The 22,998-nt window shown below is 44.1% G+C and overlaps 2 protein-coding genes across 2 annotated transcripts; both read right to left on the bottom strand.

Moving 5' to 3' along the window:
• Positions 1–10,814: 10,814 nt before the first annotated feature.
• LOC123129177 (uncharacterized) lies at positions 10,815–11,649 on the bottom strand. Its single transcript, XM_044549411.1, has one exon. It carries the CDS (start codon positions 11,647–11,649, stop codon positions 11,002–11,004), a length of 648 nt encoding a protein of 215 aa, XP_044405346.1. The 3' UTR covers positions 10,815–11,001.
• On the bottom strand, positions 10,815–13,291 carry LOC123129175 (uncharacterized). The gene has a single exon (XM_044549409.1). It carries the CDS (start codon positions 13,223–13,225, stop codon positions 11,879–11,881), a length of 1,347 nt encoding a protein of 448 aa, XP_044405344.1. The 5' UTR covers positions 13,226–13,291; the 3' UTR covers positions 10,815–11,878.
• Positions 13,292–22,998: the final 9,707 nt, after the last annotated feature.

Here is a 22,998-nt window from a genome sequence, read left to right as displayed (position 1 = left end):
CTGTAGGAAGTTAATTTTTTGTGCTGATATTACACATCTATGTGATACTCCAGCAAGTTGATTCGCAGGCCAAGCCCATGGATTCTGCAGAAGCAGTACCTGCTCTGGTTGAGGAGTACTTGAAGAAAGAAGCTCAAGAGTTTAAGGCTGCTTTCACCTCTGGGATCACTGATGTGCGTCATTTTCCTAGCTGTAGCCGCGAGCAAGTTGATGAGAGCATCATGGACTTTGCAGAAGCAGTACCGGCTCCGGTTGAGACGGAGTACTTGAGGAAAGCAGCACAAGAGATCAAGGTCAATTTCGACAAGAGACAAGAGAAGATGCATAGGTTCCCTGCAAGCCTACGCGGTCTCGGCAGCCAGTACATTGTGCCAAAGCTTGTGGCCATTGGCCCTTACCACCATGGCTCACCCCGCCTAAGGCACATGGAGAAGGTGAAGCACGTGGCTGCTCACCACTTCGTCAACGATTCAGGACGCTCGCTTGAGGATATCTATGGGGATGTCGTCAAGGTTGCTGACAAGGTCCGCTGCCTCTATGATGACGATGTGCTGTGCTGGCAAGTATAAGCCCTGCTGATTTTGCGGCGATGATGTTCTATGATGCATGTTTCTTGGTGGAGTTTATGCTTATTGTTCACAGGGATCAGCTTCCATGTCCAGAGTTGCTATTCGTCTTACGCTCCAACGCACGACATATCAATAATGATGTAATGCTAATAGAGAACCAGCTCCCCTGGCTGGTTGTGGAAACCCTCCTCAACTTTAGGTCCGTGTCCGTGCAAGTGAAACAGTCAATTTCAAGGTTGGCAGAATCTCTCACAAACCGTCGTCTACAACGAGAAAAGATCCTTTTAGGCTTCGATGAAGAATGCAATCCGCTTCATGTGCTTGGTCTCCTTCATTTCTACAAAACAAGCAGCAGGACGGCCATCAAGGTCAGCAAGAAGGCTTGCATCAACCATGTATTTTCAACATTGAATTGTTTGAAAGCCCGAATGATTGCTGAGCCTAACCTCAGGCTTGTAGAAAGAGATATACCAGCACCCAAGAAAGAAATAATGTCAACATCTATAAGTGCCATCGAGCTTGCAGAAATTGGCATCAAGTTAAAAGCAAGCAAGACAGGATGTTTCAACGAAATCGGCATCAAGAAAGGACCCCTCTTTGGCGAGCTTTTCCTTACGCCACTAGCACTAACCAGCACAAGGGCATGTTACCTTGTAAACATGGCGGCCTTCGAGCTATGCACGACCTCAGGGGATGCAGAACATCATGAAGGGTTGGCCGTCTGCTCATACATCGCCCTCCTTTCGATGCTCATGAACCGGGAGGAGGATGTGCACGAGCTACGAAGGAAGCATATTGTGCAAGTCAACTCACAAACAAAGAGATGCTACAGTTCTTCAAGAGCCTTACCAAGCACCTGAACGGTGGCCGCTCCTACACCCACATCTTGACAACCATTGAGAATTACAAGGTCAATAGGTGGATGTGGATCAAGGTGCACAAGTTCATCTACAACAACTTTAGAACCATTATCACGGTATTCTCCGTGGTCGGTGTTCTAGTGGGTATCTTCAAGGCGCTCCTCTCTTTTAAGCAACACCAGTAAAGATCGACCATGTTACCATACTTGTATACAAATACTCTGTTTCGTGCTTAATTACGGCGGTGTGATGTTAGTTTTCGTTTTTCAGATTGATGCATGGATTGATGTTGTATGTTCTGCATTTGTCAAATTGTTAGCAAAATGTATTGTATCTGAAATTCTGAGTTACAACTTCACCTCATTTGTGAGCTATGGTTTGGAAACTGAGGTCGAATTTGTGTTGAGACAGAGCCAGACAAGACATGGCATGTTCTTGGTCGCTTCAGAGGACGCGGCACCCCTGACTTGCCGTGACACCCACTGACATGTGGCCCCGAGCTCACGCATCAATGACTCAACGTCAGGGGCCATACGTCAGAGGAACCGGCTCCCGCTTCAATGTGTCAGAATTACTGGTAGGCAAGTATTGCATTTGATTCACCTCCTTTCAGGAAGCAAATCATAAATGTGGATCTGCACTTGCTCTGCTGCTGCTCGCGTGTAATGTGCAACCCGTCACACGTGCCGCTAACGAATACTGTGAACCACACAGTTATATCTTGTGAAGTCCAGTGCTAGTGTGGCACCAGGACGCCAAAGAAAGCGTCCGAGAGCTCTGCAGCCGCAAACACAGGCGAGGCATCAGGAAGCAAACCTCGTCCCCTATTTGACCAGAAGAGTGTGTGCTGCTACTGTTTCTCAGTAGATTCGATTCCAGAATGGTGACAGAGCTCACTGACCAAACAGTATCCCTGAACATTTCTAATTTGCTTAGGGCATTTCTAACCGATCCCCAATAACCGGTTAGAGAAGTAAAATCCCGATTTCATTCCTCTAACTGGAAGGAGTTTGACGTCGAGGAGTGGCGGAGCATTTTCCTCGACTGTGACAACAACGGCGCCGGCCCGGAACCATGTCTCACCGGCGGTGGTCTGTCGAGGAAGGATTGGCTCGACCTCCAATATGACCGATGAGCAGTGGCGGAGCTACAACCAACGAGTTGGGCGGGCCAAAAAAATTTGTTTCTAAACCACACAATAAAGTAGGTATTATAGTTGGTGAAATTTCAGATTGCTACAGTAGTATAGTCTAACACTATATATCCAGGAAAATGGTATCGAGATGATGTTGTGAAGTACAATTTGAAGAAAGAAAGAAAAATTCTTGTGGTGGTTGAAAGAAAATTTCTTGTGCACTGGACGACTTGTTCTGCGGCCTTGTGCTAGTTGTGTGGGTCGCTCCTCGCTGCCTCATGGGCCTTAGCTTTGCTCATGCACTGCTGGGTTGGTTTGCTACTGGATTGTACTGTTGCAAGTAGAAAATTATAATTTTTCTCTAGAGCTGGGCGGGCCACGGCCTTGTTTTGCCCTCACGAAGCTCCGCCAGTGCCGATGAGTACTCTAGTTTAAGTTTTGTAATAAGTTTAAATTTATGTTTAATGTACGGTTGCCATGACTATCTATGTTGGACTTATGTTTAAATGTATACAATTTTCAGTTGAAATTAGGTTGAATTTATGAAAATTTACGTTTTACTCCGCTAAATTTAGGGAATTGGTTAGAACTGATCAAAACTTAGTTAGTATAAATACCTCAATAAGGTTAACTCGCGCAGATACTCCTTTATTTTTTAAAAGATCGGTTAAAAATGCCCTTAGGAAATATTGCTCTGTTTCCTCTGTTTTCAACGCTGGAGTTTGAGCGAATCAGCCGAGTGAAAGAGCTGGCTGACCAAACACTAATATTCCTGGACATTTCTTGTTTGCTCAGGAAATAATGCTCCGTTTCCTCTTGTGATGGCTATATATCTCTATCTTGGTAAACTGTCAGATAATGATATATCCATTCTGTGGTCTTATAATAAGAAATGCACAAGGATAGCATCATGTATGACCGTTTTTTTTTTTTGAATTCATGTATGACCGTATTAGCACGCTATATTACTAGAAACCTGGCCTCCTCCTAAACCTAGCCACCACCTGCTCTTGGGTTTCTTGTGCCTCGTGTCTGTGCCGCTGTCGGTCTGTCTCATCCTTTGTGGCCTTTACCGATGTCGGTGGATCCCGACCTTTGCCGAATGGAGGGCTTCGTTTTTTTGTGTGTGTGTTTTACTAGGGTTTGTGTCCTGCTCAGAGAAGTGAGGCGGTGGCCGCGGCTCTCTGAAGATGGAATAACATTCTCTTCACCTAGCCCCCATTCTGGCGGTGCTTCTAGCATTGTTGGAGAGCGTGTGGAGGTTTGTCTCCAGCAGATCTTATTGGATTCGATTGGCGTTTGTCTTCGATGGATCCACGTGGATCAGGTCTTTGTTTGTTAGTGGTCATTTGTCTACAGTTTAGATCTTTTCGATCTACCCTTCTCTTCATTGGTAGCGGTTGTTGTTGTGGTGCGCTGATCCTCTATGACTTCCCGACTATCTATTACAAGATTTTTCCTATTGCGGTGAGGGAGGGCCGATGATGGCGGCACACCTTCGGCTCGCTACAGTGCTTATAGTCGTCGCTACGTGGTCTATGGACTTGGATGTAATTTTTATTGCTGGTGTTATTTATATTATTGATAAATAGATCGAAAGTTTTTTCTGTAAAAAAAAGATAAATTACTAGAAAATGCAACCAGAGGACGCTAGCATCTCAGGCATTCGTCAGTCGAAGAATTTAGGATGAGGTGAGGTGCGGACGAATATCCACGGTCGGTGATCACCTGATCGGGCGCTCGATGATGGTGCAAAGTGAGCTAGCGTCTGCTGGGATGCGCTCGCTAATTGCGATGGTCTGTGCGCGCCATGACAAGAGACACAGCGAAGCTCAGCTCGACGACGTCATGACTGGAGCCCAGATGCGACCTGACATGCTACAACTTGCGACCAGGGCGATGGTGCTTTCTTGGGGAAAAGGACGGGATCGTCGGCTCGTGGCGAATTTACGTTCGGAAGAAATCGAACGGCTGGCTTCGGATGTTGGGCTGCGCTGCCCATACGAAGCACAGAACGACGAACGACGGTTTTTTGCAAGTTGCATGTGTCTGCTTGACCTAGGACACCCTTTTTTCGATAAAGGGCGACTTTATTATCTTAAAATGTAGCATCAAGCGGATACAAAGCATTATGAATAACACCCGGTCTCTGCATAACTAAGATGCACACAGTCAAATTCAAAAGTTTGACAAAAAATTATAAAATAAAAATTGACAAATCGGCAACTGTAGAGTCCTTTAGACCGACACTATGCCTATGTCGAAGAGGGTGGTGGATCGATCCGTAGGTTATGCTGCCACCAATGTTGAAAAAAAAAACCTCCGTAGCCACCTGCTCCAATCGCGTACACCGTCATGAACAACGGTTGGTACTTCAGCGGTTGTAACATAGACCACGTACGTAACGAGTGCATACACCAGAAAATAACCTGTAGAGGAGAAGCATTTTTGTCATTAAAAAATCAAATCATTTTTACATAGCCAAAGCGACCAAATTCGGTACCTGCCATGAGCTAGTCCTTTTCTAAACTTTACCGTCCCTAACCGAAATGGACGAAATTCGGTATTTCAGAATTTTTTCAAAAAATCTCAGGCGGAGAGCAGTCTAAATTTTGAACGAAATGAGCGAAATCTAGATGAAAAACAACCAAAATTGTACCAAAAATTTGAAATGATGCAGCAAAGGAAACAAAGCAGAATCTTACAGAATCCCGACTATCAACTGGTCGCTTGCACCCATGACTCGCTTCAGTTGCAGCAAACTCCAATCAGGAGTCGATAAACTAGCAGGAATCCCACAATACATACAGCTCATCTTGCTCCTGGGCTAGTACATGAACAACGCAGCGCCTCGATGCGGCATGTGGATACCGTTGGCCTGCACCCCTGTAACTGCGGCGATGCAGCCAGGAGAAGTTGGTAGCGCGAACACATCGGGATCGGGTACGACGAAGGTGCTGCCACTGAAATAGATGTGGGGAATTCAATTACCTTTAGGGTTAGGAGCGCTTTCCACCAGCCCTTTTACTTCATCGAAACAACTTTTTTTAGGGCTACTTCATCAAAACAGCTATGCAGGCTAGGCCGGACGTCTCGGCCCAAAATATCAAATAGGGACGAAATATTTGGGCCGGCAAACATATCTACCGGGCCAAACGAAATGGCCGGTTTTGTACGAAATTCATTCTTTCTGGCCGAAAACCAATTAATTCTAGGCTGGGGCCCATGATGGATGGTGCTTCGAATCTTAATACAACCGTTGGTCTTCGCCCTCCTTTGCCATGACGGGCAACGTCGCGGAACATAGAGCAAAGGGCGGAACGGGACGATGACGTGTACTGTGTATCCGCATAAGCAATACTATTGTACTGTGTATCCTCGTATCCAAATTCGATGAAACCTGTCCAAATTTACACTAATCTTCTTGTCTATCTTCAGATAAACTCACACGAAAGCGTAGGATTAGCAACATGGCTAAAACAATTTATATATGCTCAGGCCGCATACCAATGATGCAAGTGGCACAAAACAACATACTATCTTCTCTCTCGAAAAAACAACAACATACTATCTTCAGGTAAACAACTACTTCCTTGTTAAACTCGTTCTGGGTGTTGGTTCTGCTGATGTAACTCTGCTTGGTGGTTTTATTTATAAAGTCAGGCTCTTGTCTTTTCTTTAAAAAAAAAAAACTACTTCCTCCGTTACGAAGTAATTGCCGTGGTCTTAGTTCACATTTGAATTAAAACGACCACAGTTAATTTGTAATGGAGGGAGTAAGAATTAGCAATTCTCTAAGCAAAAGAGAGGTTAGTGTCTTCTCTTCAGATAAACAACTGAGAATTACCATGTTGATGCGGACTAGCTAAAGAATGCATGGCCGATCGGATTCAGAATGTACACTGTCTCGTAGTGGAAAAACTAATCCCATTTGCTGTAGTATATGTATTATGTAGTGTCTTTCGGCTCAAAGTCGATGTCTTAGGAAGCCTCCGAGTGTACACAAGACAGTTAGACAGGACAGTTGAGACGGTACGTATCTCTATCTAGTCTGTCACTTCGTCGGCCTGCTGTTTTGTCTTTCTAGTTTGGAAACGGCGCCACACTATTCGCTACAGGTTTTTCTTTTCATCGGCGTCACAGCTCTTACTTTGTAGCTATCCGTAGCAAATACTCCCTCCGTCCAAAATTATTTGTCGCTCAAATGATAATGCTAGATATATCCATTTGAGCAACAAGTAATTCGGGGCAGAGGGAGTAATAGGTAGCAGGAATCCGGCTATCCACTGAGCTAAGGTAGATGCATGGCAGCTCTCTCAGGTACTCGTAGTTGCAACCTGCCGGCTGACTCCATGGCTGAGGAAGTAGTGGCTCCTATTGAGCAGCGCTTGAAGTTGCAGAAAGCGGCTGACGAGTCCGATGCTGCTTTCTCCGCTCCCAGCACTAGCCTCCGGCAAGTTGATTCTACAAAAGCAGTACCTGCTCCGGTTGAGGAATTCTTGAAGCAAGCAGCTAAAGAGTTCAAGGCTGCTTTCTCCTCTGAGATCATAGATTTCTGTAGCCGCGCGCGCGAGCATGTTGATGTGGGCATGGACTTTGCAGAAGCAGCAGTACCAGTACCAGCTCCGGCTCCGGCTCCGGCTCCGGCTCCGGTTGAGAAGGAGTACTTGAGGAAAGCGGCAGAGGAGTTCAAGATTGATTTCGACAAGAGAGAAGAGATGATGCATAGATTCCCTGCAAGCCTACGCGTCGACAGGCGTCGACAGCCAGTACATCGTCCCGAGGGTCGTGGCCATCGGCCCTTACCACCACGGCGCACCCCACCTCCGGCATATGGAAAAGGTAAAGCACGTTGCTGCCTACCACTTCATCAGCAATTCAGGCCACTCACTTGAGGAGATTTATGGGTCTGTCTGTCTTGGTCACGCACGAGGCCCGCCCCCTCTATGCTCACGACGCGGTGACACGTATCAGCGATGCTGACTTTGCGGCTATGATGTTCTATGATGCATGTTTCTTGCTAGAGTTTATTATGCTTATTGCTCACAGGGATCAGCTCCCATATCCAGAGTTGGTATGTGTTTTTCACTCCAACATACAAGATATCTGTAACGATGTAATGCTGCTAGAGAACCAGCTCCCCTGGCTGGTTGTGGACACCCTACTCAACTTTAGGTCCGCATCGGTGTCCGTGTTAGTGAAGAGGACAGTTTCAAGGGTAGGATATTCTCTCACAAACAGTGGGTATCATACCGGACCAGAAGAAATCCTTTCAGAATTGGATGAAGAGTACTGCAGGCCGCCTCATCTCCTTGAACTCCTCCGATTCTACAAAACAAGCAGTAACACGGCCATCAAAGTCAGCAAGAAGACCAAAATAGCCAGCAAGATAGCTCGCATTAATCAGGCATTTTCAATGTTGTGTCGTTCGAAAGCCTGAACGACTTCTGAGCCTAGCCTTGGACATATAGAAACACATATACCGTCAGCCAAGAAAAAAACAACGTCAACATCTACAAGTGCCATTGAGCTTGCAGAAATTGGCATCAAGCTGAAAGCCATCAAGACAGGAAGGTTCTCAGAAATCGGCATCAGGAAAGGACCCCTTTTTGGTGAGCTTTTTCTGACGCCACTGGTGCTAAGCAGTACAAGTGCATGTTGCCTTGTAAACATGGCGGCCTTCGAGGTATGCATGACCTCAGGGGATCAACATGATGTTGAAGACATGTCCGTCTGCTCGTACATCGCCCTCCTTTCGATGCTCATGGACCGGGAGGAGGATGTGCACGAGCTACGAGCGAAGCATATTGTGCAAGGAGAACTCACAAACAAGGAGATGCTCGAGTTCTTCAAGAGCCTTACCAAGCACTTGTCTGTCGGCGACTCCTATGTCCGCATCTTGACACACATTGAGAACTATAAAGCCAAGAGGTGGGTGTGGATCAAGGTGCACAAGTTCGTCTACAACAACTTCAAAGCCATTGCCACTGTCTTGACCGTGGTTGGTGTTCTAGTGGGAATCTTCAAGACTCTCCTCTCTCTCAAGCAACAACAATAAAGGTAGACCATGTTTACCATACTTCCATACACATACTCTGTTTTGTGCTTAATTATTAAGGTGTGATGTTAGGTTTGTGCTTTGAGAGTGATGCATGGTGTGATGTTGTATGTTCTGCATTTGTCAGATTCTTGGCCTAATATCCTGTATCTGAAATTCTGAGTTACAAGTTCACCTCATTTGTGAGGTATGGTTTGAAAACTAAGCTAATTGAATTTGTGTTCAGATGGATATGGTCTCGATTCTGAAGGAACCAGACCTGACGGTTCGGTCCACAGCGGGTTTTCACCTGCCGTGGGCTACTATGTGAAATCAGTTGTTAAGTACATTCACATGGTGAACTGCTGATGTGATTGATATTCAGGATCAATAAGCCTCACTACACATTGCGTCTTTTCCTTTTTCATGGTATAGGAATATGCAAGAGAGCCTAATGAATTCGCTCTGATTATAAAACGCGGGTAGGAAAAAACAACGGACGCTCGATGAATCATGGTAAAGAAGAGATTTCATAGTCTTCACTGAATTCAACAGTAGAAAGAAATTAAGTAGCAGAACTGACACCAACAAACAGGCATATATAGTTACAAAAAAGGCAGAGCAATTGGAAATAGAGACGGATTGGTACCATTAGAAGTCAGACGATTTCTACCCCGGTGGCATCTACCGGCGGCTTGTTCTCCATATTGATTGACCAACAGCTCGCTCTTGTTCAGTGGCAATTCTGTTGACCATTGAGCTTGAACTTGCAATGATGATGATGATGATGATGATGATGATCCACACTCTGCTGTTTGATGGCTAACGTCACAGCATGCCCATGTAATACAGTTTGAGGCATGATGTACCCCACCTACCCCTGTGGCATTCAGCTTTCCTTTTTTTTTTCAACCGACCATCAGAGCCGGATTCCATTACCACCGAGATAACAGAATAGTAAAAGAAGTGCCGGCATCCAGAGTTCCAATGCCGCCTACTGAAAACTTCAGACTTTGCAGGAAACACAGAGCGCTACGGGCAACAGGTCGACCCGGGATCCCCAAAACAAGTTTCAGTTTCACCAACAAAAAGTGTGAAGCGAAGGACCATCAACATCACTCTTCAGCAGCCTCCACATTCGCTTTGCCATCCGTGATCCAGAGCGCGACATGTTCAACTACTCTCGCCTCATAAGCGTGACGACAAAGAGCCTCTCTTTGAAGCATAGCCGCCCCAGCTTCCATCATCTCCCTCCGTAGCATGCAGGTACCCTCAGCATCTAGTGGCAGCGAAGCACAAATGGGGGAACCAAAGTCATCATCTTTCTTCTAGCTTATTACTACATTGCAATATACAATCACTACAACTACAAGTGACACAAACATGTAAATAGAAGATTAAAAGACTTGTGCGAGAATTCGTCTCAAACCATTCAGCAGCTTCCTGACAAGGGCGGATACATATCCAAGTGTCACATCAAAGAATGACCAGATAATGGACATCTTTCACTTAACATACCAAATACTGGGTAAAGGAGGTGGTCAACCCAGTGCTACACATGATTCCATTTTTTCTTCCCAAACAAAACAATACTACACATGCAAAATGCAACTAGAAGGACGCACTATAACTCTATAAGTAGCAAAGCATAAAAACGAAGTTACATACCTCTCCTGGATGTACAAGGCTAGTATACTGCTTCCTCTGTTCCAAAAATTAGGTTGTTTTAGCAAGCAGTTTTAGCTTGCTAAAACGACTTATATTGTGAAATGGAGGGAGTATATGATAATCCAGGTTGAAACTGTTATTCATGCCTACAGTGCCTTGTTTACCAGAGCACATGTAGTTATATCAGAAGGGTGCTGATAACCAGACAAAATTGTTGCACCAATTATTAGAGTAGGTTAGAAACCGTAGGTTTCTCTTTTCACAAACGAGCGTCAAAGGAAAACCCCATCTTCCACATACCTAGTGAGACACAAACAATAGCAAGAACTAAAGAAAGTAACCGATGACAGGAACTTAATGAACAATGAACAAAACTGCTCTCTCCCTTGTAAATTAGAGATCTCAATCAGTAAAAGGAATGATGCTTCAGTAGTATTCACGGACAGGCTACAGAAGGAAGGCCCTGGAAAACAACACCTAGAAACTCAAGTGTACAAGTGTTACATAAGATGCAGAACTGAAAACTCTAGCAGTATGTCTCAATGTTACAGCAGACTTGCATACTCTTTATTGAAGTCAGCAACAGAAAGGGACTTAAGTAGCAGAAAACGACACCAACAAAACATGCATATTGCCATTAATCAACAGGAAAAAAAGTATTGGCACGCATATAAAAGTGAACAGAGCAATACGAAGCAGAGATGAATTGGCACCCAGAATCATCATAGTGAATCAGACGATTTCTTCCACTATGCCATCACTGTCATGGTAACCGGCGGATTGACCGGTGGCTTGTTCTTCGGCGGCACCACCACTTGATCTTGAAGGACCAACAGCTTCCTCTCGGGCAGTCGTGACCCTGCTGACACCAGGAGTTGAAGGGTCATCCCCATGCTCTCCTCCGTTGTGATGGTGATGATGATCCACCCTCTGCAGTTTTTCTGACAAAGTCTCCATCCCCATGTAGTACTGCAGCAGCCAAACATAGGTCAGGTACTCCACACCCGTGGCCAGACCCTTGGCATGCAGGTATCCTCTGCATCTAGCGGCAGAGAAGCACAACTTCTCCACCCACACGCCTTCGATCACATCCCACATCTTCCCTTCAGGCAGACTCGACAGCACTTTGAAAATACTCCAAGCGTCACGGATAATGCCCCCCTGTTGCTGCTGGGTATCATCTGAAGGTGGAGATACTCCTTCATCATCCAGCGCAGCGATTATCCCCTGCGTAAGCTCTCTTTCCTTGGGAGGTTGCTTGTCTCCCTGGATAATGATGCCCTTCAGTTCTTTGTAGGCGGCCATGAAAAGGTTCCTTCTAGTGCCTGCCATTAGCATCTCAGGATTCACAAATAGTAGATACATCATGTAATTGGACATTTCTCTGCACTGGACGGCCCTCTTGTGATGATCAGACTTTTTGCACCAAGCAGGACACGAATCTTGCGTGCACTGATACCCATGGTGAGAACGAGATGCACCCTTGTCGTAGTAGCAGAAATCCGTGGCGAGATGCCAGAGAAGAACACTCTCATCGAATGCACCCTCTAAGCTCCAGCCCAGTTCCTGGTAATGACCTTCACGCCCAAGGGTAAACTGGCCTCTGTTATCATTGAACTTCCTGTAACTGGAAACATCTCTTATGTGGTGCTCCCCACCCACATTTCACATACTGCAGCACTAACTTTGTAATGCTCAAGGATGAGGAGCAAGACTTCATGTGCCAATGTTGCTGAAGGAAGTCGGCGCATCGCAAGAATCCCACGATGCTCATAAGACTGGAATGCTCTTTATTGCGGACAAGCAGTCCTATAAGGCTGTATTGGTAAACCATATCATCATATATAGACTTGACTAGTTTTGACAGCCATACCCTTTTTTCTTGGGTCCTTGGGTTCATGTTTAGGCCACCGACCCAATACTCCAGGACAGTGGTACATGCGAGCAAGGCATATGTAACCTTGACATCGTCTTCACTATAAGCTTCTCTGTGACTCTGATGGAAGAGCGCTATGGCTGCCAATGGAAGGTACACAGCTACTGCACGGACAAGTACCCCGAAAAAGAAACCAGCTGGTGAGGGTTTCATTACTCTGTACAAATTGGCCGTGGATCTGGCTCTATTGATCATGAAACCGGAGAACACCTTTTCTTTGGTGTAGAGTAATTGGAACGTCTCGGAGATGCCAGACTGCAGCTTACGATATGCACGGTAGTCATCAAGTGCTGAGAAGGACCGTAGCATCCTGATCCGATCATCAACAGAAGGAGATGCAAGGTCCACAAATAACTTATACCGAGTATGGTCTGTTAGTGTTAAAAGGTGGTCATTGGGCCCGGCAGGACTGATTGCCTTGTCAATGAAATCTTCAAGCGGATCAATCTTGAGCTTGTGTGTGTGTATTGACCTCCGAATAGGCTCACCGGAGCTCACCAAGCTGTTAATGCTAGCTCTGTTGAGAGCCCAGGGCTTCTCTAAGCATTTGAGGATACCGGGGATGAAGAGCAATATTGCAGCAACTAGCAATTTCGTGTCATCGCTGTCTGGCCACGATTTGCAGAACACATAGACGGCCACGGTGACCTGAGACACCGAGGTGAGGATGTGCCGCGTCCATAGCTCGTTGTCTTCGATGTTGTAGGCGGTTATGCCATCCTGTCCACCGAGGTGTATCAGGAGGATAGGCGCCCACAACACCTCCAAGATGCTGCTGACACCGTCTCCATCCTCCTGCTGCGGCTTCCTTTGGCGGTTGAAGAGGGTGGCGAGCGCATAGATTGCAATGGCATCGCTGCCAAGGTATGCAAGCCAGATAATAGGTCTAAACCAGGATCTGATGGGGAACTTACGCGCGACAGAAGAGACGAGGAGGATGTACTGAATCACCAGGCTCCCAAGGACGAGGATCCGCAGCTGCCACTCCTCCCACCATTGCACAGCGCCTAAAACACCCATTATCTCTCTCTAGACTTCCCCGGCCTCTCTGACACCCACAAACAGCTTAAAATGGTTTTCCTAACGAAATTGGAGGAACGCAAACGGTAGCATCAGGAAGGGAGAGTGGGCTCCGTCAACCTTAGTCAAAAGAGACACTCCCCTGCACTCCTTTTTCAGATACCAATGTGCCATCACGTGTACACATGTACTACTACGTGGTAATTAGGTTTTTTTTTCTGCTGGGAAACGTGATAAGTGATTGAATATACTCGTACCAATGAGGCATCAGATCCACCACCCACCCACCCACCCACGCTTGAATGGGCTAAAGTTGCTTATTAAATGTAATCTGTTCGGTATTGTTAATTCGAAAGTACTAGTACCTGTCCTGGTTTAATGAAATAAATACAGTCACTATGATAAACCTAAACATGTAAATACAAAACATATGTAAGAATTTGCCCCGAATCATTTAGCAACTACTACCTTCGTCCTGGTTTATTGGTCCCGTTTGTAATTTGTGTCAAATTTTGATCAAATATTTAACTAAAATAGTGTTAATGCATATGTCAACAAAACATATATCATTGGATTCGTATTTGATCATAGTTTCCAATGATGTAATTTTTCGTGACATGCATGAACATTTTGTTAGTTAAATTAATGATCAAAATTTGGCACAAAATACAATAAGGACCAATAAACCAGAACGGATACAGCGAAATGTTGCATCAGAGAAATGACCACACAATGGACATCTTTCACTCGACATACCAAACGAAACAATGCTACACATGGAAATGCAGCCATAAGAATGCTATAAAAGTAGCAAGCAGTAAAAGTAAGTTGCATACCTCTCCTGCCTGTATATGATAATGCCAGGTTTAAATTATTATTGCTGCACTAGTTCGGCGAAGAGATGATGATACAAGTGCAATATGGATGGTAGATATAGGTTTTTTTAATCCAAAAATATAAAAACAGCAAGGTAACAAGTAATAAAAGTGAGCGAAAATGGTATTGCAATGCTAGAAAACATGGCCTAGGGTTCGTACTTTCACTAATACAAGTTCTCTCAACAATAATAACATAACTGGATCATATAACTATCCCTGAACATGCAACTTCGAAATCAACCTATTCAATACATTTGATGTGCATGCGCCTTTTTACATAACTTCAAAATTCCTATAAACTTGTACGGGGGGTGTATTGAAGCCAAACTCTTTTATTATTATAGCTTCACCACAGAAACACCAATCGTCCTTCTCGTGTTCAATCACCCAAGTATCAATATGATACCTAGAGAAATTCTTCATTGAAGATTAAACCACCAGGCCAAAACACACCAAGACCATCACTCCTCCCCAAATTAGGCATTTCAAATCATCTATCAAACTTTGGCAAAGCTTTAAGGCCTTCCACATGTTGTTTCGACAATTGTGTTTCCACAATGCAAACCACGAATGATGCACTTCCCTGGTGAGCTCCCAGACCATCGCAGTGTCACCAATCCCCTGGCAGATCCAACACAAAACTCTCGTTTTCTCAGTGGCCCTTCTCAAAGGAGGTTTCCTTATTCATCATGTCCACATCATCAGCTCTTCCCCGTTTCCATGCCATCTTCCCTTGGCAACATGTGCCTTCCCCGGCGTGACCAAAGTGGAAGCACCCCTGACGGATTGCCCCTGGTTCGATCTCAAGAAGGACCAAGCCTGCCACTTTGCCAACAAGATTTGGGGTTGACTAGACATTTACATAGACAGTTCCATTTGATGAGATCAACCATTTCCGTGCACACCTAGCCTTTTCTGGTTAATCCCTCAAGTTGGATTGGGAGACATCCATACTATCAAAAAATGCTCCTCTTGGCATGCCCCTCTTCCCTTGTCCCTCCTCTATCGTTTCTACCTACTCTATCTCCTCTTCCATAACCACCTTTGCCGCCCATTCTGCCCTTTCCACCCATAATCCACTCTCCCCTAACATCACTAGACCAAACACCCGTCAATGCAACATCCCACAACAACCAATTGCCCCACTCACATTCACTAGGTTCATGAATGCCATCACCACATTCTTGTAGCACAGGGCCCATTAGCCCCACATAAATAATAGACATATGTGAATTTCTCGTAGAGCACCAGATACTTCTTCCTCGCCCTCAAGGTAATAGGGGCAAATCTCATCAAAGGCTTGTTAACATTCAAGAACACTCTAGCCCATGGGCACCTACTGGGGTTGATCTTCCCCTTGTTCACAATTACCGTGACTAGTGGCTCCCCGACCTTCCTTGCAACCTTGTCATCTAATTCCTTGTCAGCCATCAGGAATTCCCTTGTTTCTTTCCTACATCGGAACCATGTTCAAAGTATAATCAGTCACATTGGTAAAACGGTCATATTCAACAATGATCACCAGTGCATCTCTGAACACCCATGGACCTTCTTCCATCACCCTCCTATAATCTAGCAAGCAATGATATTGGAATAGAAATTGGTTTGGGCCCTTGACATTGAAAGTAACACCTTTACGATGAGACCACGTGTAGCGCATAGCGTTCAACAACGCCGTGTGACTGAAAGGTCGGGTAGTGTCAACCTAGAATAATCCCCGTGACCTCGCCTCCTTTGTCTGATCATCTAGCTAGGTCAACTTCCTCCTTACCGTGAAGGTTCAAGCCTCCAAAACAAATCCTAGTTGGGAACTGAAGGAAATATGCCCTAGAGGCAATAATAAAGTTATTATTTATTTCCTTATATCATGATAAATGTTTATTATTCATGCTAGAATTGTATTAACCGGAAACATAATACATGTGTGAATACATAGACCAACAGAGTGTCACTAGTATGCCTCTACTTGACTAGCTCGTTAATCAAAGATGGTTATGTTTCCTAACCATGAACAAAGAGTTGTTATTTGATTAACGAGGTCACATCATTAGTTGAATGATCTGATTGACATGACCCATTCCATTAGCTTAGCACCCGATCGTTTAGTATGTTGCTATTGCTTTCTTCATGACTTATACATGTTCCTATAACTATGAGATTATGCAACTCCCGTTTACCGGAGGAACACTTTGGGTACTACCAAACGTCACAACGTAACTGGGTGATTATAAAGGAGTACTACAGGTGTCTCCAATGGTAGATGTTGGGTTGGCGTATTTCGAGATTAGGGTTTGTCACTCCGATTGTCGGAGAGGTATCTCTGGGCCCTCTCGGTAATGCACATCACATAAGCCTTGCAAGCACTGCAACTAATATGTTAGTTGTGAGATGATGTATTACGGAACGAGTAAAGAGACTTGCCGGTAACGAGATTGAACTAGGTATTGGATACCGACGATCGAATCTCGGGCAAGTAACATACCGATGACAAAGGGAACAACGTATGTTGTTATGCGGTCTGACCGATAAAGATCTTCGTAGAATATGTAGGAGCCAATATGGGCATCCAGGTCCCGCTATTGGTTATTGACCGGAGACGTGTCTCGGTCATGTCTACATTGTTCTCGAACCGTAGGGTCCGCACGCTTAACGTTACGATGACAGTTATTATGAGTTTATGCATTTTGATGTACCGAAGGTTGTTCGGAGTCCCGGATGAGATCACGGACATGACGAGGAGTCTCGAAATGGTCGAGACGTAAAGATTGATATATTGGAAGCCTATGTTTGGACATCGGAAGTGTTCCGGGTGAAATCGGGATTTTACCGGATTACCGGGAGGGTTACCGGAACCCCCCGGGAGCCAAATGGGCCAACATGGGCCTTAGTGGAAAGGTGAGAGGGCAGCCCACATAGGGCTGCGCCTCCCCCCTCTCCCTAGTCCTATTAGGACTAGGAGAGGGGCCGGCCACCTCTCTCTCTCTCTCCCTTTAAAGGATTCCTAGTTGGACTAGGATTGGAGGGGGGAGTCCTACTCCCGGTAGGAGTAGGACTCCTCCTGCGCCTACCCTCTTTGGCCGGCCAGCCCCCTCCCTCCAACCTTTATATACGGGGGCAGGGGGCACCCCAAGACACACAAGTTGATCCTTGAGATCGTTCCTTAGCCGTGTGCGGTGCCCCCTGCCACCAAATTCCACCTCGATCATACCGTTACAGTGCTTAGGCGAAGCCCTGCGTTGGTAGTACATCAAGATCGTCACCACGCCGTCGTGCTGACGGAACTCTTCCTCGACGCTTTGCTGGATCGGAGCCCGAGGAACGTCATCGAGCTGAACGTGTGCTAAGAACTCGGAGGTGCCGGAGTAACGGTGCTTGGATCGGTCGGATCGGGAAGAAGACGTACGACTACTTCCTCTACGTTGTGTGATCGCTTCCGCAGTCGGTCTGCGTTGGTACGTAGACAACACTCTCCCCTCTCGTTGCAGTGCATCACCATGATCTTGCGTGTGCGTAGGAAAATTTTGAAATTACTGCGTTCCCCAACAGTGGCATCCGAGCCAGGTTTTTATGGTTTGATGTTATATGCACGAGTAGAACACAAGTGAGTTGTGGGCGATACAAGTCATACTGCCTACCAGCATGTCATACTTTGGTTCGGCGGTATTGTTGGTTGAGACGATCCGGACCAACCTTACGCGTACTCTTACGCGAGACCGGTTCCCTCGACGTGCTTTGCACATAGATGGCTTGCGGAAGACTGTCTCTCCAACTTTAGTTGAACCAAGTGTGACTACGCCCGGTCCTTGAGAAGGTTAAAACGGAGTCTATTTGACGAACTATCGTTGTGGTTTTGATGCGTAGGTGAGATGAGTTCTTACTTAAGCCCGTAGCAGCCACGTAAAACTTGCAACAACAAAGTAGAGGACGTCTAACTTGTTTTTGCAGGGCATGTTGTGATGTGATATGGTCAAGGCATGATGCTGATTTTATTGTATGAGATGATCATGTTTTGTAACCGAGTTATCGGCAACTGGCAGGAGCCATATGGTTGTCGCTTTATTGTATGCAATGCAATCGCGATGTAATGCTTTACTTTATTACTAAGCGGTAGTGATAGTCGTGGAAGCATAAGATTGGCGAGACGACAACGATGCTACGATGGAGATCAAGGTGTCGCGCCGGTGACGATGGTGATCATGACGGTGCTTCGGAGATGGAGATCACAAAGCACAAGATGATGATGGCCATATCATATCACTTATATTGATTGCATGTGATGTTTATCCTTTTATGCATCTTATCTTGCTTTGATTGACGGTAGCATTATAAGATGATCTCTCACTAAATTATCAAGAAGTGTTCTCCCTGAGTATGCACCGTTGCCAAAGTTCTTCGTGCCTGAGACACCACGTGATGATCGGGTGTGATAAGCTCTACGTTCAAATACAACGGGTGCAAAACAGTTGCACACGCAGAATACTCAGGTTATACTTGACGAGCCAAGCATATACAGATATGGCCTCGGAACACGGAGACCGAAAGGTCGAGCGTGAATCATATAGTAGATATGATCAACATAACGATGTTCACCATTGAAAACTACTCCATCTCACGTGATGATCGGTTATGGTTTAGTTGATTTGGATCACGTGATCACTTAGAGGATTAGAGGGATGTCTATCTAAGTGGGAGTTCTTAAGTAATATGATTAAATTGAACTTAAATTTATCATGAACTTAGTCCTGGTAGTATTTTGCAAATCATGTTGTAGATCAATAGCTCGCGTTGTTGCTTCCCTGTGTTTATTTTGATATGTTCCTAGAGAAAATTGTGTTGAAAGATGTTAGTAGCAATGATGCGGATTGGATCCGTGATCTGAGGTTTATCCTCATTGCTGCACAGAAGAATTATGTCCTTGATGCACCGCTAGGTGACAGACCTATTGCAGGAGCAGATGCAGACGTTATGAACGTTTGGCTAGCTCAATATGATGACTACTTGATAGTTTAGTGCACCATGCTTAATGGCTTAGAATCGGGACTTCAAAGACGTTTTGAACGTCATGGACCATATGAGATGTTCCAGGAGTTGAAGTTAATATTTCAAGCAAATACCCGAGTTGAGAGATATGAAGTCTCCAACAAGTTCTATAGCTAAAAGATGGAGGAGAATCGCTCAACTAGTGAGCATGTGCTCAGATTGTCTGGGTACTACAATCGCTTGAATCAAGTGGGAGTTAATCTTCCAGATAAGATAGTGATTGACAGAATTCTCTAGTCACCATCACCAAGTTAGTAGAACTTCGTGATGAACTATAATATGCAAGGGATAACAGAAACAACTCCCAAGCTCTTCGTGATGCTGAAATCAACGAAGGTAGAAATCAAGAAAAACATCAAGTGTTGATGGTTGACAAGACCACTAGTTTCAAGAAAAGGGCAAAGGGAAGAAGGGGAACTTCAAGAAGAACGGCAAGCAAGTTGCTGCTCAAGTGAAGAAGCCCAAGTCTGATCCTAAGCCTGAGACTAAGTGCTTCTACTGCAAAGGGACTGGTCACTGGAAGCGGAACTACCCCAAGTGATTGGCGGATAAGAAGGATGGCAAAGTGAACATAAGTATATTTGATATACATGTTATTGATGTGTACTTTACTAGTGTTTATAGCAAACCCTCGGTATTTGATACTAGTTCAGTTGCTAAGATTAGTAACTCGAAACGGGAGTTGCAGAATAGACAGAGACTAGTTAAGGGTGAAGTGACGATGTGTGCTGGAAGTGGTTCCAAGATTGATATGATCATCATCGCACACTCCCTATAATTTCGGGATTAGTGTTGAACCTAAATAAGTGTTATTTGGTGTTTGCGTTGAACATGAATATGATTTGATCATGTTTATTGTAATACGGTTATTCATTTAAGTAAGAGAATAAATTGTTGTTCTGTTTACATGAATAAAACCTAATATGGTTAAACACCCAATGAAAACAGTTCATTGGATCTCGATCTTAATAATACACATCTTCATAATATTGAAACCAAAAGATGCAAAGTTAATAATGATAGTGCAACTTATTTGTGGCACTACCGTTTAGGTCATATTGGTATAAAGAGCATGAAGAAACTCCATGCTGATGGGCTTTCGAAATTACTTGATTATGAATCACTTGATGCTTGCGAACCATGCCTTTTGGGCAAGATGACTAAAACGCCGTTCTTCGGAACAATGGAGCAAGCAAAAATTTTGTTGGAAATCATACATACTGATGTATGTGGTCCGATGAATATTGAGGCTCGCGACAGGTATCATTATTTTCTGATCTTCACAAATGATTTGAGCAGATATGAGTATATCTACTTGATGAAACATAAGTCTGAAACATTTGAAAAGTTCAAAGAATTTCAGAGTGAAGTGAAAAATCATCGTAACAAGAAAATAAAGTTTCTATGATCTGATCATAGAGAAGAGTATTTGAGTTACGAGTTTGGTCTTCAGTTAAAAACAATGTGAAATAGTTTCACTACTCACGCCACCTGGAACACCACAGCATAATGGTGTGTCCGAACGTCATAACCGTACTTTATTGGATATAGTGCAATATATGATGTTTCTTACCGATTTACCACTATCGTTTTTGGGGTTATGCATTAGAGACAGCTGCATTCACGTTAAATAGGGCACCATCTAAATCCGTTGAGATGACACCGTGTGAACTATGGTTTGGCAAGAAACCTAAGCTGTCGTTTCTTAAAATTTGGGGTTGCGATGCTTATATGAAAAAGTTTCATCCTGATAAGCTCAAACTCAAATCGGAGAAGTGCGTCTTCATAGGATATCCAAAGGAAACTATTGGATACACCTTCTATCACAGATCCGAAGGCAAGACTTTTGTTGCTAAATTCGGAAACTCTCTGGAGAAGGAGTTTCTCTCGAAAGAAGTGAGTGGGAGGAAAGTAGAACTTGACGAGGTAACTGTACCTGCTCCCTTATTGGAAAATAGTACATCACAGAAAACTGTTTCTGCGACACCTATACCAATCAGTGAGGAAGCTAATGATAATGATCATGAAGCTTCAGGACAAGATACTACTGAACCACGTAAATCAACCAGAGTAAGATCCGCACCAGAGTGGTACGGTAATCCAGTTCTGGAAGTCATGTTACTAGATCATGATGATCCTACGAACTATGAGGAAGCGATGATGAGCCCAGATTCCGCGAAATGGTTTGAGGCCATGAAATCTGAGATATGATCCATGTATGAGAACAAAGTATGGACTTTGATGGATTTGCCCGATGATCGGCAAGCCATAGAAAATAAATGGATCTTCAAGAGGAAGACGGACGCTGATAGTAGTGTTACTATCTACAAAGCTAGAATTGTCGCAAAAGTTTTCGACAAGTTCAAGGTGTTGGATACGATGAGTTTTTCTCACTCGTATCTATGCTTAAATCTGTCCGAATCATGTTAGCAATTGCCGCATTTTATGAAATCTGGCAAATGGATAAACAAAACTACATTCCTTAATGGATTTATTAAAGAAGAGTTGTATGTGATGCAACTAGAAGGTTTTGTCAATCCAAAATGTGCTAACAAAATGTGCAAGCACCAGCGATCCATCTGTGGACTGGTGCAAGCATCTCGGAGTTGGAATATACGCTTTGATAAGTTGATCAAAGCATATAGATTTATACAGACTTGCGGTGAAGCCTGTATTTACAATAAAGTGAGTGGGAGCACTACAGCATTTCTGATAAAGTTGATCGGAAATAATGTAGAATTATTCTGTAAAGCATAAAGGAGTGTTTGAAAGGAGTTTTTTCAAAGAAAGACTTCGGTAAAGCTACTTACATATTGAGCTTCAAGATCTATAGAGATAGATCAAGACGCTTGATAAGTTTTTCAAAAAGTACATACCTTGACAAGATTTTGAAGTAGTTCAAAATGGAACAGCCAAAGAAAAGGTTTCTTGCCTGTGTTACAAGGTGTGAAGTTGAGTAAAGACTCAAAGCCCGACCACGGCAGAAGATAGAAAGAGAATGAAAGTCATTCCCTATGCCTCATTCATAGGTTCTATAAAGTATGCCATGCTATTTACCAGATCTATTGTATACCCTGCACTGATTTGGCAAGGGAGTACAATAGTGATCTAGGAGTAGATCACTGGACAGCGGTCAGAATTATCCTTAGTGAAATAAGGATATGTTTCTCGATAATGGACGTGACAAAAGGTTCGTCGTAAAGGGTTACGCCGATACAAGTTTTGACACTAATCTAAATGACTCTAAGTCTCAATCTGGATACATATTGAAAGTGGGAGCAATTAGCTAGAGTAGCTCCATGTAGAGCATCGTTGACATAGAAATTTGCAAAATACTTACGGATCTGAATGTAACAGACCCGTTGACTAAAATTATCTCACAAGCAAAACATGATCACACCTTAGTACTCTTTGGGTGTTAATCACATAGATATGTGAACTAGATTACTGAATCTAGTAAACCTTTTGAGTGTTGGTCACATGACGATGTGAACTATGGGTGTTAATCACATGGTGATGTGAACTATTGCTGTTAAATCACATGGCGATGTGAACTAGATTATTGACTCTAGTGCAAGTGGGAGACTGAAGGAAATATGCCCTAGAGGCAATAATAAAGTTATTATTTATTTCCTTATATCATGATAAATGTTTATTATTCATGCTAGAATTGTATTAACCGGAAACATAATACATGTGTGAATACATAGACCAACAGAGTGTCACTAGTATGCCTCTACTTGACTAGCTCGTTAATCAAAGATGGTTATGTTTCCTAACCATGAACAAAGAGTTGTTATTTGATTAACGAGGTCACATCATTAGTTGAATGATCTGATTGACATGACCCATTCC

This window comes from Triticum aestivum, chromosome 6A (assembly GCF_018294505.1).
Source record: "Triticum aestivum cultivar Chinese Spring chromosome 6A, IWGSC CS RefSeq v2.1, whole genome shotgun sequence".
NCBI lineage: Eukaryota > Viridiplantae > Streptophyta > Magnoliopsida > Poales > Poaceae > Triticum > Triticum aestivum.
Note: the sequence above shows the minus strand (reverse complement) of the source record. Positions and strands in the feature narration are given on the sequence as shown.

What these genes read in the sequence shown, in the direction of transcription:
- LOC123129177 (XM_044549411.1), bottom strand. Translation starts at nt 11,649, where the DNA reads ATGTCCAATTACATGATGTATCTACTATTTGTGAATCCTGAGATGCTA.
- LOC123129175 (XM_044549409.1), bottom strand. Translation starts at nt 13,225, where the DNA reads ATGGGTGTTTTAGGCGCTGTGCAATGGTGGGAGGAGTGGCAGCTGCGG.